General features: G+C 46.7%; 1 protein-coding gene across 1 annotated transcript in view; it reads left to right on the top strand.

Moving 5' to 3' along the window:
• Window positions 1–4,782: 4,782 nt before the first annotated feature.
• SIK2 (salt inducible kinase 2) overlaps window positions 4,783–17,443 on the top strand; it is a 79,211-nt gene continuing 66,550 nt past the window's right edge. Inside the window, exon 1 of the mRNA XM_056860244.1 lies at window positions 4,783–4,968. Within this exon, the coding sequence (XP_056716222.1) occupies window positions 4,795–4,968 (174 nt within the window). The 5' untranslated portion in view covers window positions 4,783–4,794. The remainder of the gene's footprint in view (window positions 4,969–17,443) is intronic.

Below are 17,443 nucleotides of genomic sequence, written 5' to 3'. Positions count from 1 at the left end.
CCATCCAAGTGGCAGGCGAACCCCCCTGGGCTCCAGCCTGGCTAGGAGAACGGTGAAGATGTGTGATAGCTGTCATAATGTCAGCCCTTGGCCCACAGAACCAGAAATCACCACAAAGTCGTATAGAGTCCAAACAGGTGGATTTTACTGATCAAATAGGCATACAGTGCAAACGAATAAAATGACAGCTATGAAAGGCTCACTAGCTGGGAGATATTATAAGGCAGGAAAGGCGGGAGATTACGCAGGAATACAGTTTCCCAGGAGCTGAGTTCCCAGGCTTAGGCTTAGGCATGCGACCTTGGGGGGCAGACAATACAGCACAGAGACAGAGGCAATAACGAAACCGAGATAGCAGCCTGACAATCGACCCTGCTTAGCTCCCAAGACCTGATGAGATTGGGCTAGCCTGGGCCATCCAGCTCAGAGCAAAGATCTCTTGCAGCCCCAGGAATCTAAGTCCTTAAGCATGCCTAGCTCTGCTGTTCAAGCCACATCCAACATAACCACAGGACTACACTGGTTTTCTCACCAGAAAAGAGTGAATTGTAGAATCATTCTCTGTCCCAGTTTTTGAAGACCCAGGTGTTAAAAGATCAGCTAAACCTTCCTCTGGAGCTGGCTACAACTCTCCTCACCTCCTCTGTGGGTAAATTAACGTTATGAAGGATCAATGGTGCACATTTATTACTTTTTAAAAGCAGAACATAAGCTCTTTAGTTAAGATCTATTCTAGATTTTTAAAAAGTTGGCACAAATGCGCATGTTTAATATGCCATTGGGTTTTTTTCCCCAGACTTTATATTATTTTTCTTTAAAATCCCCATTATGCAATATTGGCTCTTGCTCCCCATGCCCTGACTGTCTTAATCCCTTTGAAACCACCTCTGGCTCAGTTATGCCTGATAATTGGGAACAGTTTTGCAATCATCCGAGTAAATTCTGAGTCCACAATGACTGCCAGGAATTAATTGTTGCAGGCATTACAGATCAAGATGGCAGGCGAATGACCTGTGACATTTTAGAGGCGGGTTTTCTTTGTGAAGCAACCGTCTCCTTTAGCCTACTTCAGAGGCATCCCAAGAGCTATGCATTTGAACATCATAGACTAATGACTCCTCAACCCCTCCTCTCTCTTTCTCTGTCGCAGAGCACCATGACCCCACTGTGCACAGAGTCCAGAGCCAGAATGCATTCCCCAAGGTTGCAATTTTGCTGCGATTTTGTTTTAGATTAGGATGGTGGTCTGGGGAATTGTCTGTACCTAAACTACTGAAGCTGGGAGGCAAGGCAGCACAGTATAGCCCGATCTTGTCAGATCGGGACCGCCTCTCCTGGTATACCCCCCGAAGATCTTTACGATCATCTGATAACAACTTACTGGTGGTCCCTGGCCCTAAGAGTGTGCGGCTGTCCTCGATGAGAGCCAAGGCCTTTTCAGCCCTGGCACTGGCGGAATGCTCTGTCTGGTGACATCAGGGCCCTGCAGGACCTTAAAGAGTTATGTAGGGCCTGCAAGTAGGGTTGCCAACCTCTAGGTAATAGCAGAATTACTGCTATTACAAATGATCTCCAGCCGATAGAGATCAGTTCACCTGGAGAAAATGGCCGCTTTGGCAATTGCACTCTATGGCATTTAAGTCCCTCACCTCCCATACCCCACCCTCCTCAAGCTCTGCCCCAAAAATGTCCTGCTGATAGCGAAGAGGGACCTGGCAACCCTACCTGCAAGACAGAGCTATTCGATCAGGCCTATGGCTGAGGACAGCCGCAAATATCGTCTGCTGGCCTCCCTATTACCCCCCCCTTCCTGTTATATTACTAATGTCAACGGAGGGGTAACCTGCTGCAAATATCCAGCAATACAAGTTGTGGTTAGGCACCATTTGAAATTTTGTAATTTTGTATTTTTAAGTTTTAATTGGGATTTTATTGTTCTAAATTTAGATTTTTATTATTGATGTATTAATGCTTGTATATGATGTTACCCGCTCTGAGCCGGCTTTGGCCGGGGAGGGAGGGCTATAAATCACAAAACAAAATAAATAAGTAAATCTCAAAAGCTAAGCAGGGTAAGTACTTGGATGGGAGACCACCAAGGAAGACTTTTCCAGATTCAGGCTAAAACAGCATCTGGAGCAAAACGCAAGGGAAGAGCAAGGCGACTTCTGACGGGCAGAAAAGGCATGCATAATCAAAATGAAGCCCTGAAGCACTCAGCAGAGGTGATCGCTGGGAAACGTCCCTGCATAAAAGGCCTTAGATTCAAGTCCAGTAGCACCTTAGAGACAACAAGAGTATACGTTTTCAAGAGTCTGACGAAAGGAGCTCAAAAGCTCAAAAGCCGTGGAAAGCATCAAAGAGAGCAACCAAGGTAATTAAGGTGTTGGAACACCTTTTATACGAAGAAAGGCCAAAGAGTCTGGGGCTTTTCAGTGTACAGAAAATACAGCTTAAGGGAGGACATGGTTTATCAAATTGTAGATGGGGTGAAGAAAGTGAAGCACTTTTTCTCCCTCCGCCATGATACACTAGAACTTGGGGGCACATAAAGGAGGGGCCGTGGCTCACCGGTAGAGCATCTGCTTGGCGTGCAGAAGGTCCCAGGTTCAATCCCCGGCATCTCCAGTTCAAGGGACTAGGCAAGTAGGTGATGTGAAACACCCCTGCCTGAGACCTTGGAGAGCCACTGCCAGTCTGAGTAGACAATACTGACTTTGATGGAACGAGGGGTCTGATTCAGTATAAGGCACCTTCATGTTTTAATGGGTTCAAGTTGTCAGGGAAGACTGGAGGTGGACCAAGGAACTTTCTACACAACGCATCACCGATTTGTGGAACTTGCTCACAGGACTGCGTGATAGCCTCTGAAGTGCCCCCAATAAAGGTCTTTTACCTGTGGCACTATAAACTGCCCGTGTACATGAACAGGTGCAGGAATCCTCCTTTTAGACATGACACCCGTGTAGATAAACGTGGTGGAAAGTGCCGCCAAATTGCAACCAACATCTAGCGACTCCATAGAATTTTCAAGGCAAGAGGCGAACAGAAGTGGTTTGCCATTCCCTGCCACTAAGTAGAGACCTTGACTTCCTTGGTGGTCTCCCATCCAAGCATGAACCAGAGCTGACCCCACTTAGCTTCTGAGATCTTACAAGAAGGAAAGAAGGTGCTTAAGGGGAGACATGATAGAGGTCTATAAAATTATGCGTGGTGTGGAGAGAGTGGACAGGGAGAAGCTTTTCTCCCTCATAATACTAGAACTCAGGGTCATCTGCTGAAGCTGGAGGGTGAGAGATTATAAAAGGAAGTATTTCTTCACATAACACATAAATTGTGGAACTCCCTGCCCCAGGATGTGGTGATGGCTGCCAACTTGGAAGGCTTTAAGAGGGGAGAGGACATGTTCACGGAGGAGAGGGTTATCCATGGCTACTAGTAAAAATGGATACTAGTCATGATGCATACCTATTCTCTCCAGGATCAGAGGAGCATGCCCGTTATATGAGGTGCTGTGGAACACTGGCAGGATGGTGCTGCTGCAGCCATCTTGCTTGTGGGCTTCCTAGAGGCACCCGGTTGGCCACTGTGTGAACAGACTGCTGGACTTGATGGGCCTTGGTCTAATCCAGCAGGACCTTCCTTATGTTAAGATCTGGCTATACAGGTTTAAAAGGTGCATTGCCATTGCCTGCCTCTGCATAGCAACCTTGGATTTTCATGGTGGTCTCCCATCCAAGTACTAACCCCGGCCGACGCTGCTTAGTTTCTGAGATCAGGCCAGCCTGGTCCATCCAGGTCACAAACATGGTTCGGGTTGCCAGGCCCCTCTTCGCCATTGGCAGGAGGTTTTGGGGGCGGAGTCTGAGGGGGAGGGGCTTCAATGCCATAGAGTCCGATGGCCAAAGCGGCCATTTTCTCCAGGGGAACTGATCTCTATTGGCTGAAGATCCATTGTAATAGCGGGAGATCTCCAGCTAGTACCTGGAGGTTGGCAACCCTAAACACGGTGTACTTTAAAAGGGGGTTACAGATTCATGGGGGATCTGTGGCTCCTTTTTTGCCAGATTGTAGGCTCTAGCAACACCACAGGGAACCTCCACACATAGGAGCTTTAAACTTCTTAGGACTAGTTTTGGGAAGTGTGTGGGTGCGTTTGTGTGGGAAGCTCGGCTAGCTCGCCCTCTGTGCCCCCCCCCCCCAGAGCAGCTGGTGGTTGGCCATTCTGTGAGGCCGGCTGTTCGTCTAGACAGACACACACACCCCGGTCTGATCCTGTCAGACACCCACGGTGTCCTTGTAACGAAGGGGGGAGACTCTTTCTCGACAAAAAAAACAGCCTTTATTTAGAAACGCATTTCTCGCTCGCTCTCCCGACAGTCGGAGAGGCGACACTTCCAGCACTGGCTGCGGGGGCGGTGAGGAAAGCCCCTTAAGTAGGGCGCGGGGGCCGACGGGAAGTTTCCTCCTCGCCCGCGTCCCTTTTTGGCGGGAAGAGGCCCTCGCGCTGAGGGGAGAGAAGAGAGAGGGGGGGAGAGGAGAGAGAAGGGAAACCGACGGCGCGAGCGGCGGCCGTTGGAGCGCTCCAACGGCCGCGGTTGCCGTGGCGACGCCCGCGCGCTCGCTCCTTCCCTCCGTCCCTCCTCGGGTGACGCGCGCGGTGACGCGGGCGGAGGGGGCGTGGCCGCGGGGGGCTGGCTGGGCTGGGCTGGGCGGCGCGAGCGGCGGCGGCTCCTCCGTCGCTCCGGAGCGGAGAGGCCGCGAGGCAGGAGGGGAGCCGCCCGCCCGGGCAGCATGGTGATGGCCGAGCCCCGGCGGCTTCCCCCCGCGGCGCTCCCGCCGCCGCCCTCGTCGTCCCGCGGAGGGCCGGGCCCCGTCCGCGTCGGCTTCTACGAGATCGAGGGCACGCTGGGCAAGGGCAACTTCGCCGTGGTCAAGCTGGGGCGGCACCGCATCACGCGCAGCGAGGTGAGACCCGGCCCCGGGGGGGGGAGGGGCGGGCGGGGGCGTCGTCTCTGGGAGGGGGCGTCCCTCCCCCCTACCTGGGGGCGTGGGGCTCTCCCCTCCCCCTCTCAGGTGAGAAAGAGAGGAAAGTGCATTCTCTCTGGCACACGCCCCCCCTTTGCAGCTGGGCAGAAGGGGGGGTAGAGGGGTGAGTCCCCCAAGCACTGGGGGGGGGGTTGGCTTGAGAGAGGGAGGCAGGGCTCTGGCCCCCAACCCCCAAAAGCCAAGGGCAGGCGGGGAGGAGAAACAAGTGACCTCTTTTCTCCCTCCCACCCCATACACAGTCCCGCTACACACGTTGGACTGGATGCGTGCACAACCCGTGGACACCATGCACACGATTCTTTTGTGTGCACGTTGCATGGTCCTTACATTACCTTCGACGCCTGTAGGGTTGAAGGCGTCAATGTATGGTACTCGTCCCTGGTTTTATTGTCAAAGTGGACAGGGTCCTCCCCCCCCCCCTTACAAATGGAGTGTGCATGTGTAAATGTAGGATGCGCTTGTGAGCGCTGTTAACTTGGGTGCAGGACTGTGATTTTTTTTCTTTGTATGCCCCTTGAATTATTTTTATTTTACGTCCAGTGCTTGCATGTGTGGTCGAATGTGCAATTTGAAACCCCCTGCTTGTGCAGGTACTGGTCCCTGGTTTTCTTTTTCAAACGGGTGTGCATCGGCTCTATTTTGCAAACAGATGTACATGCAGGATGTATGTGTGCTCACTGTGGCGTGCATTGCAGGCTGTGTGCCTGCTTCTCCCTGTTAGAAGGGAGAATCGGAGCCCTTTATGTGAGTGACAGCATGTATATTGCTTGGCAAGGAAGATCTGACCCACGTTTGCTTAAAAATAAAATTGAGGACCTGTACCAAGAAATGTGGAGTTTGATCCATGGGTTCAGCCACACACCAAGCATAAGAATGACTAATTGAATGTACAAAGGAAAAAAACGTGTGCGCAAGACAAAGGTCCTGGGAGAGGGATGAGCCCCAAGGAAAGGGGATTACTCAAGGCAGGGAGGAAAAGGAGACCTCCACATGCTCCCCTCAAAGTCAAGGTGAGTGGGTGGGGCTTTTTCCGTGGAGAAGCAGAAACAGGAGACACCCCCCCCCTTGTGAAGGTCATCCCAGGGGGAAAAGAGGGAGGGGTCTCCCCCAGGAAGAAAGGTAACCCTTGAAACCTGAATATATATGCAGGAAGGGTCAGGGGGTTGTCACTCCTCTCTCCACAAGGAAGAGGAACTTGGGAAAGGGTTTCCTAAGGGTGCACTTTGCCTTTGAGAGGAAGTCCAGTGTGGCGTGATGGTTAGAATGTGGGGCTAAGATCTGGGAGAACCAGGTTCAAATCCCCACGCTGCCACAGAAGCTTGCTGGGTGACCTTGGTACGGCGCCCTGCTTCACAGGGTGGTTGTGGGAATAAAATGGAGATGAGACTTAGTAAGCCACCCTGGGCTCCCTTTGGGTAGAAAGGTGGGGTAGAAATGAAGCAGATGAAATAAAATCCTGCTTTCAAGTGTGAAGGGTGGAGAAGGGCTTCCTTGCACAGACAGATGGCCTGTGGGGAAAAGTGGGGAGGGAAGGCTGCTGAGAATAGACCTTCCTGCCCGTATGAAGGCTGGCAGAAGGGGGACACAGTTCAGGCATGCACAATTGAGAAGCCTGGCATAGTATTGGTCATACTTTGCCTCGGGAGCCACATGCGGCTCTTTGATATGCCACCTTTGGCTCTTCTGAGCACTGTTCACTCTTGCAGAGTAGGTGCCACTGGCTGGTATGGAGGTGGCGCTAATTGAAAAGAACCCCACTGATAACAAGAGGCATTTGCCTATCTTGTCCGGGAGGAAGATGATGCCTTCCTGATCAAGCAGTGGCCCTGGGTAAGAGGTACTGTAGTAATGAACATACAGTGTTTTATTAAATACAGAGTCCCTACAGCTCTGCCCATCTCGGGGAAAGGAGCCATATATTTAGGACAGTAAACAGAAGTGTGGTGTCCAGAGTTGGTTCCCTCCCAAAAAACTAGGTCCTTATCAGAAGGAGAAGGATAATGGAGTCAGTGAATGACACTCCGAGACATCTTCCCACAGGGACTAGCACAAGGTCACACAGACTAATTCCCTAGAAGTAAATTAAGCAAGGGTGCCACTTCAAAAGATGAAAGTGTTTGCTTCTTTGAAAAATGGTGTTTCCAGGAAAGGGGCTGTGGCTCAGCAGTAGAGCATCTACTTTGCACGCAGAGAAGGTCTTGAGATTCCATCCCTGCCAGCATCTCCAGTTAAAAGGACATGGTAGTTGGTGATGTGAGTCAAAGTCGACCTTGATGGGCCTGGGGGTGTGTGTGTCTGACTTTGGTATAAGGCAGCTTCATGTGTTTATGGAAAAGGTGACATGAACCTTTCAGAAAAGGAAGCACGGCATCCTCTGGAAAGGTTGGGGCTCTAAGAAGGATGTTAAGGTGATTGTGGTCATGCTGTGGGGGAAGCTCCCAAGAAGGAGGCTGACGCGGGGGGAAAGACAGAGTTGACACATGTAAACAACAAGAAGAAGAGTTGGTTTTTATATGCCGACTTTCTCTACAACTTAAGGCAGACTCAAACCGGCTTACAATCACCTTCCCTTCTTCTCCCCACAACAGGCACCCTGTGAGGTAGGTGGGGCGGAGAGAGCTCTAACAGAGCTGTGACTGGCCCAAGGTCACTCAGCTGGCTTTGTGTGTAGGAGTGGGGAAACCAACCCTGTTCACCAGATTAGCCTCCGCCGCTCACGTGTAGGGGAATCAAACCCGATCTCCAGATCAGACTCCACCGCTCCAAACCACTGCTCTTAACCACTACACCATGCTGGCTCATGGGAGGGGGCTGGCTCATGGGCAAGGAAGAGAGAGTGAGATCAGGTGCATATTTCTGAGCAGCCAGGAGGTTGTCGTTAAGGAGAAGGGCATGATCCTCAGCTGGCAATATTGGAGATATTCCCTAGCAGGGCATTTTCCTCATGCTATGATCATCTTCTGTTCTCCTTGGGCATCATGGGATTCCCCCGCTTGGCCCTCTAACTTTGACCTTCATCGTTTCCTTCCCTCTCGCCGGGATCAAATGGGAATGAGTAGCTTCTTTTGTTCTCTCTTTTCACAGCAAAAGCAAATGAGGCTAAGAAGTCAATGCTAGCCTGGCATAATCTTGGCACTTGTCAGTTACTCTCCAGCCAGCAATGTTTGCTTATTTGGGTAAGAAAAGGGCTAGAGGAGAGGTGATTTCTTTTCTCCTTGGAGCTCCCAAAAGCAAATCAGTCTGGCAGGCTTTGAAAAGCTGCCTTTGCTCCCAGCAAGCAGAAGCAGCGCGGGCAGTCCTGGCCGTGGGCCCCAGGCCTAATTTGTGGGTGCATTTCAAAGCAGTGGGGAGATACATAGTGCCAGTTCAGTAGTCCCAGTTTTCTGGTAGTTATTGCCTTGGGCAAGAATGAGAGTAACCGGCCAGCTAGATGGGCTGACTGACTTGCTACAAATTACTTCTGTTTAACCCGAGTTGCGAGTGACCAGAGTCAGACCACAAAGTGTTAAGTTAGTGTCCGTCCATTTTGGAGGCATCACGAGCCCGACCATTTCCCCTGAACTGGGTAAGCTTTAAAGAAGGATGGTTCCATTTTACCTTCCAGTCACATGAGTCATTGTTGTCTGCACTAAATTAAGGCCACGGGAGTCTTTTTGAAAGCAAGCTGCACATTAAATACCATACGAGTCTTGGGGTGGGGGTGGGGCAGAGGTACACATAATTACTGATTGTTGAGTAAATGGGTAAGCTAGTTTACGCATTAAATGAATGACAGGAGCAGTTTTTATGGGGAGTCTGTTTCAGATACTTTAATGTATTTTTTATTTAAGCGACTGAAAACTTTGTTTATGGAGGTTACTTCCCTAACTGATTTTGTAGGGTTTAACTTCATTGAATTTTGTGCTTAAAATTTCATCTAGTGTTTTGTGAAGGTCCCATACAAAAAAAGGAGGAACTGCTACACTTCTTTAAAAAGCTGACATCTTAATTGCCATCTTAGATTGTGTAAGTGGAAATAGGTCTGAGAACTGTAGTATTTTTCACCTCTTAATATTGATTGCTTCATTCACCCAGTGAAACACTTTAAAATCTAGCCTATATAAACAGAACAAAGTCACATTGGATTGCCCTTTTTAAATTATATTTTGGATAGTTTTCTTAACAATGCCACTGACCTTGCTACTATTAAAACCTGAAAGCTCTCGCGCTGTGAGTTCTGTTTTCCATTTCAACTGGTAACCAGCCAACTAATCTTTTGAGTTTTGTACCCAGGTGTGATGCTGTTGGAGAGAAGGCTTCTGTCCCTGCCTTATTAGAGTGAAAAAAGAATAGAACTTAGAACTCTTCGCAATTTATTAATTGTAAAGCTCAGAGCATTAAAAAAAAACCTCTATTTAAATAACTGTAATTATTACGGCTGAGCACCATCAGCATGGAAGAACTGTGCAAAACACAGATGGGTAATGATTTTTGCCTGGAGGACTTCTTACAGCCTCCAATAAACAGATAAAGAGACAGGCCAGAGGCTGATGCAGGAGTTGACCTCTAGCTGTGGGACCTGCCATAGTCAAGGCTATAAAAGACATTAAAATATTTTAAATGAAATTTTGTTATTGCTTAAGGGGCTCATAATTTCAGTCAAGCCATTTTTCATTCTTGGCAAGAGGTGTACATCCTGTTCAGATTTAGAATCGGACGTTCACCTCCGTTGCTGCTGCTAGGATGGAAGGATTCCAGGATTGTGGCAATATTTAGTAATGTTTATTTCTTGTACTTCACCTTTCCGATTACTTTGTGGGGGGGTTGTCTGTTTTGACATGCTGATTAAATGGAATTTGATCGCCTTGCCTCATATGCTTCCTATCAGGTCTGACCAAACCAAAGTTGCAAAAATCTTGTTGCTGATCCTTATCCTTTTTATTTGCTTACCTACTCTCACTCTTTCATCTGTTGTCCACAGCTAAAGGTTTATTGATATTCACTGTAATGTTAAAGAATAGTTTGCGGTATAATTAAATGAGGGAAACTTGGACACAAAGTAGAATTTCTGCCACAATAATTGCTCCTCCTGGTAAGGAGCCATGACATACTCGGTGTATTCCTTGTTGAAGTAGTGCATTGTCTTGTTTACTGTGGCCTTGGCTTGGAGCCAAAGCTCAGCATATGTGAATGAAACACTTCTCACATGCATGCAGCCCCCTGTACCATTTCACACACCACACCAGAGTATCCCCTGGCCTTTGGAGCAGCTATTCAAATTGTGAGAAACTGGAGGGTGAAGGGGAGGCAGGCCTTATCAAGTGGATCTTTGGGTCCCAACCTTAGTAAAGAAGAGGTCTTTGTCAGCAGTTGCAACTATTAATGGCTCCTTGAGGCCCCCAAAACGTTCACGTCAGATCACTGTGAGATTGCAAATACAGCTTTGCAAAAACGTGAATGTTCTTTTTTCACATTCTTCCACTTATCTACATGTTAGTTCTTTGATAAGTAAAAGAGACCTCGTAGAATCAGAGCAAAATATTTTCTGGTATCATAGAAACTTGGTGTCATGCTACTGGGCTCATTAAAAAGGGAATGCATTTCTTCCTCACTCGTTTTAGAGATCCCCTTTACCTGGCTTTCATAGTAAAGTGTTCTGAAGACTTGTTGGTTTTTATGTGCCACATCGTAAATATTTTTACAATTTGATTGTGAGTTGCAAAAAAGTGACTCTCCTCACTCTCCTTGCTTGCAACTAAATTTTTGGCACTATACACGCTTAGTTGGATAATTTTTGAATGCTTCACTCAGTCTCTTGGAGGAGACAAAAATGAGTTTGGGCCAACACTCAATTGAACTGCCCTGCTTTATTACATGGAAACTGCAGTTGCCAACCACACTTCAAGTAAGGGGGCGTACTCAGGTCATCAAATATTAGTGTGGTATATGGTAGATGAAAGTCAGACAATGAAGAAAGCTGACAGGAAGAAAGTTGATTCCTTTGAAATGTGGTGTTAGAAGAGAGTTTTACAGATACTGTAGACCGCCAAAAAGACAAGTAAGTCGGTTCTAGATCATCTCAAGCTTGAGCTGTCCCTAGAAGCTAAAATTACTAAGCTAATGCCTATCATACTTCCACATTATGAGAAGACGAGTCACTGGAAAAAACAATCATGCTAGGAAAAGTGGAAGGAAGCAGGAAAAGAGGAAGACCCAACGTGAGATGGATTGACTCAATCAAGGAAGCCGTGGCCCTCAATTTGCAAGACCTGAGCAAGGTTATTAACAGTAGGACATTTTGGAGTTCATTGATTCATAGGGTCGCCATGAGTCAGAAGCGACTTGATGGCACTTAATACGTCCACATAGGTATCTGATAAAATGGAGACCTGACCAAGGCTATCACTAAGGTGGATAATTTCGTCTCAAGCAGAATTCTTAGGGGTTATCAAGCATGCTTACTCCAGTAATGCCCCCGGTCCTTCAAACCATGCAGTTTGGAAAGCACAACTTCTGGTTGTCCAGACAGAGTTCCAGCAAATTGGTGGGTTTGTCTCCACTAACACAACCCAGGCTGTCGCACAAAATTGACATCTTTGAATCCCCCCTGTAAAATGTTGAGCTTCCTGTTTAAGCACTGGCTCATGTAACCATTAGTATGCTTGTGGTCTTGAAATTTCAGACATTGTATTAGCTGTATGCTCTGTATTGTATCATTAGAAGTGCAGTAATTGCCTACCAAATGAGAAAAATGATTAAAACCCCCCAGTATCCCAGTTGAAAATGACCTCTCCTTTGCAGCAGGCTACTTTCCCCATTACAATGAGTACATGTTGATTATGGCACAGAGGTGTATGGTGGTTACAGGATTAAGGCTGCAGAATCTAGGAGCAGTGTGCCGTGGTTTGTCTTTGCAAGGAAGGAGAACTTGCATTCATAAAATGGAAGGAAAATAGGTGTGGGCAAATTTCCCGAGGTAATCAAACTGACAGACTTCTGTGGGAAGAAAGACTAAGAAAACTGAAATGTGCATTCATACAAGGTGACTTGCAGTGACGAGAGGTGCAGAATGATAAATGCTATTTACATTCTTTAGGCTACATTGTTCTGTTCTCAGTGCCCTGGACTATGTCGTTTAGGTTGTGTAGAAGGTTACCTGAACTACAGTTCCCAGTTGTTGCTATTTTATTCAGGCTGGAAGCTTTTTATTATCCTTAATGCCTGTTGATTTTCTTTTAAGAAGTCTGAATTATGTTAGAAACCAGTATGTGTAAACCAAACATGACACAGGTATTTGAAACATGTATCTGGTAAATCGAGGACAAAGTCCAGTGTTGGTTGTGTGTGCCACAGAAAGATTTGATAGAGCTGGGATACAATAGTCTCTGGAAAGCTTCTCTGTAGAAGACTAAGTTTTAATTCCAAAGCATTTTGATTTAGACTAGAATATTTTTCCATGTTCCTTGAGTAGATATTTGAAAGTTCCTGAAGCTGACTTCCTTGGATTCTTTCTGCAACATCTGATTTACTGAGCGTTGAATTTCTTGGAACTGCAACTGCTTACAGGCCTTCAGATGAAATAGTTCATTTCGTCATTGTTTGGAGAAGGAGCAGATATCTGCTGCGTGGAGAGGGAGAACGAGTAGTTGTGAGCTGGATTAATGCTAAGAAACGGGAACCAAGGTTTGCAACCAAAGTACACGTTGTGCTGCTGCTGCCTCTCTTTTCAAAATGGTTGTTCTCTACTGAGATGGCTCTGTCTGGAATCTTCTAAGCTGCGAGGCTGCAAGAGGTGAATCGCTGTTGCAAATTGTGATCCCAGTCCTCCATCATTGATGGTGTTATGTAAATAATAAAATGACATGTTTCAGGTGAAGGAGAAGTAATATTGTTTGAACAAAAGAAATGCGGAATTAAACTCTTGGAGCACAACTGGAATTCATCTGGGGAAATGAGATCCTCGGGTGCGGGCGTGTTCTCCATTCTCCGGGCAGTTTCATTCCTTGCCCAGTTGCAAGACTGCCACCTAAACCCAAGAGTTTGTTAAAAGCAGTTTGATCAGTCAGGTTCAGTGTGGATGCTAGAACAAAACCGAAGTTTGTGCACACTTTTCTAAACTGGGTGGGGGGAACACCTACAGTTATCTCTTTGGTAGTTATTGAAAGTGGGGGCCCCCCCATACATTCATCAGTTGCTTATTTTGGCCCATTTCAAGTTAGGCTTCTTGAGAAATATGTCCTTCTAAAGTAAGGACACAACCTTTGAGTCGGATTCTTATTAAGCAATTTGTAAGGTGTAGAACTAATATTTTCTCATTTTGGGCTGTGTCTGGAGAAATCGTTGCACCAAACATGAATAATTGAAAAAAACATTTTCCTTGTAGGCGTTAGCTGTTTGGAGGATAACAAGGGCAAACGGATGAGCTCCTCCTCAGCTGTCAAACACTTTGGAGTTAGGGTTGCCAAGTCCAGGTTGGGAAATTCCTGGATATTTGGGGAGTGGAGCCTGATGAAAGCAGAATTTGAGGAGGGATCTCAACAGGGTATAATGTCATGGAGTCCACCCTCCAAAGCAGCCATTTTATCCAGGAGAACGGATCTTTGTAGAATGGAGATCAATTGTAATTCTGAGAGATCTCCAGGCCCCACCTGGAAGTTGGCAACCCTATTTGGAGTTAGTGCTGCTGCTTGCCATCCTTGTATGCTTGAGGAAGGATGCGATCACGAATGAAAAATAGGGTTGCCATCTCCAGCTTGGCAGATTCTTATAGATTTAAAGGTAGTACCTGGGGAGGGGTAACCTGGAGATTAGTGATAATTCTGGGGTAACCTGGATACCAGTGGTAACTCTGGCCCCACACCCCACCTTGGAGGTTGGCAACCCTAATGAAAAATGTCTCTGAATGGTAACACGGGTGTGACTGCAGCCCAGAAATCCATTGCAGTGGTTTTGCATTGCTGGATTCATTGGAGCAAATGTGCTTGGAATTGCAGCCATGTTTGGATATATGTGACAATATATGCCCTGCCTTTCCCATCATCCTTTGGGGCTGAAGAGTGCTTAGCAAACAATGCTAACCAAGAACTGCAGAAAACAGTTAAAATATAATTGCAGAAGTTCAAGTACAACCAACCCTCCCAATATATAATTCCCCAAAACGCTCCTAGCTTCAGGAAAAAAGAAATCAAGTCTCCATCAAATGCCCCTTCAAACACAGAGGCTTTACAATGCCTCCAAAACTGAAAAGCTAAACTTCTCAGGGAGAAGGTTCCAGAGGGCTACTGGGAAAAAGACATATTTGTTGTAACTGGGAAAAAGACATATTTGAGCAGTAGCAGATTTAATAGACTTAAGGGAGGATATGCTCAAAAGAGAGGATCTGACATGACACGCACAGGTTCATAGTGGGAGAGTTGGTCCTTCAAGCTTTTGTGTCATTCTGTGAAGCCAGGGATGAAGTTCAGTGATGGGCAGCAACGTTCTTGGGCTGTGTTTTGAAGAGTAGGTCCCTAGCGAACGATCCTGCTGTAGTAAAGTTATCTCTTGGCTTTATTTTTTGGCAAACAGGGCCTCCACTGAATTTTGTGGCAGCAAGGCAGAGGCCGTTTGCTTGGAGTGGGGAAATGTGCCGTTCTAGTAGCCTCATTGTTGGTGTTGGACAGGCAAGAGGTTCTGCCTCTGGGAGTGCAAGGAAGAGAGGAAATAATGGTAGGTGGGTCAGAGAAGGGGAGAGTGCCCCAGGTTCTAGTTCAGCATCTCCTTAAAAGGAGCTCTGCTTGAGATCTTGGAGGACTGCTGACAGTTGAGGCTTGACATTAAAGGCCATAATGGACCCTTCTTCTGACTCCATATAAAGTTCCTCGGCATCTTTAGTTTTATAGTGGGATCATAGAATCGTAGAGTTGGAAGGGACCACCAGGGCCATCAAGTCCAACCCCCTGCACAATGCAGGAAATTCACAACTACCTCCCCCACCCCCACACCCCCAGTGACCAGAAGATGGCCAAGATGCCCTCCCTCTCATCATCTGCCTAAGGTCACAGAATCAGCATTGCTGACAGATGGCCATCTAACCTCTTCTTTAAAACCTCCAGGGAAGGAGAGCTTACCACCTCCCGAGGAAGCCTGTTCCACTGAGGAACCGCTCTAACTGTTAGAAAATTCTTCCTAATGTCTAGACGGAAACTCTTTTGATTTAATTTCAAACGTTGGTTCTGGTCCGAAATTCTGGGGCAACAGAAAACAACTCGGCACTCTCCTCTATATGACAGCCCTTCAAGTACTTGAACATGGTTATCATATCCCCTCTCAGTCTTCTCCTCTTCAGGCTAAACATACCCAGCTCCTTCAACCTTTCCTCATAGGACTTGGTCTCCAGACCCCTCACCATCTTTGTTGCCCTTCTCTGGATACGTTCCAGCTTGTCTACATCTTTCTTAAATTGTGGTGCCCAAAACTGAACACAGTACTCTAGTTGAGGTCTAATCAGAGCAGAGTAAAGCGATACCATCACTTCGCGTGATCTGGACACTATACTTCTGTTGATGCAGCCCAAGACCGCATTTGCCTTTTTAGTTACAGCATCACACTGCTGACTCATGTTCAGTGTTTGGTCTACTAAGACCCCAAGATCCTTTTCACACACACTACTGCTCAAACAAGTCTCCCCCATCCTATAATTATGCATTTGATTTTTCCTACCTAAATGCAGAACTTTACATTTGTCTTTGTTGAAGTGCATTTTATTAGTTCTAGCCCATTTCTCCAGCCTGTCAAGATCATCCTGCATCTTGGCTCTGTCTTCTACCGTATTTGCTACCCCTCCCAATTTAGTATCATCTGCAAATTTAATAAGCATCCCCTCTATTCCTTCATGAGGTTTTGTGTGTGCTTTCCTGGTATTCCAAGTAAAAGAGCCAGTGTGGTATAGTGGTTAAGGTATCGGACTGGAACCTGGGGAACCCAGGTTCAAATCCCCACTCGTGCCATAGAAGCTTGCTAGGTTGTCCTTGGCCCAGTCATATACTCTCAGCCCTGACCCCGGCTAGTATTTGGATGGGAGACCTCCAGGGAATACCAGGGGCGTGACGCAGAGGCAGGCAATGGAAAACCACCTCCCGGCATCTCTTGCCTTGAAAACTCTACGGGGTTGCCTTAAGTCATCTGTGACTTGATGGCAAAAAGAAAAAAAATTCAAAGTGAATGTCATGCAAGGAGTCTGGGGTGGGTAAGAATTTTTTTACTCCATTCTGTTTCTAGTAAATGTTGATGCTCTTGTGATTCAAGCTGCCTTTCACACTTCTTAAAAGCAATGCTAATCTTAATGGGATCTTGTGACATTTTCACAGGTTGGTTATATATTGGGTAAACAAAAAACAATGGCTTTTATTCTTCTTCAAAAGAGTATTGACTCTCACTTTCCTTGAATGCTGGCTTGATCTTGTGCAAAGAGAATGTAAGGCCCTAAGCAGCTCTTTGCAGATCCAGAGCTTTAAGCTCCAGGCATGCAGTTCATTTGAAGTCATTTGATTTAACAGCAGCACTTCCCCCGTCCAGGAAGGGGATATATAGTTCTCTGTTCTAGCAAACCTGAATGATTGTCCACCTTCAATGAATTATTTCGTTTGGTTACAAGAATTGGCTTCTGACAAGTAGTTTAGCTCCTGTGCAACTTTGAAATAGCCATTCGTGGTAGCTTCCAAAAGGAAAGCGATCTCTTCTGCTAGCTAGATCTACTTGTGTAGAGATTTTAATTGGAAAATTTTGCAATGAGCTTCTAGTGCTGCTAATGGAATCTTTATTCAGAGCGTGACTTCTGATCTATCTTGTGTAAAATTCTGACTAATTGATAAAAGACAATAAAATGTTCTATTACAAGGAGGAACCAAAAGCAGTATGGCATGTCAGGGCAGAGATGCCCACTGGACTAAGGAACTAGCAGTCCTGTTCCTTCTCTTGTCTCTTTACATTTCTAATGTGGACCCCATTCCAAAAGCTTGGGGGTCTATGGTGGGAAATCATAAGCTCAAAACAGCCATTAGGCTTGAAGCAAAACATGGCATCAACAAAACCCCACCCCTTCCTGTCTTAGAATCATAGAGTCATAGAGCTGGAAGGTCTTCTAGTCCAACCCCATGCCAAGGTCTTCTAGTCCAACCCCATGCACAATGCAGGAAATTCACAACTACTTCCCCCCCACCCCCCATCCCCAAAGTCTTGTCTTTGGCTATGCAGAAGCCAACCCAGATAGACTCTCAATGCTTTGTTGAGTCTCTATAGAAGAGGCGTTTCACAGTTGTGTGGCTGCTAAGGATATTTTCTCATATGTCTTTACTGTTTAAACTTAGGTCATGGGTAAATATAAAGAAAATGCTTGTTCAGTTGTACGGACAGGGAGGGCAGGAGATAAACTTTA

Source organism: Euleptes europaea, chromosome 14 (assembly GCF_029931775.1).
Source record: "Euleptes europaea isolate rEulEur1 chromosome 14, rEulEur1.hap1, whole genome shotgun sequence".
Classification (NCBI taxonomy): Eukaryota; Metazoa; Chordata; class Lepidosauria; order Squamata; family Sphaerodactylidae; genus Euleptes; species Euleptes europaea.
The sequence above is the reverse complement of the archived record's forward strand: the minus strand, read 5'-3'. Positions and strand labels throughout refer to the sequence as shown.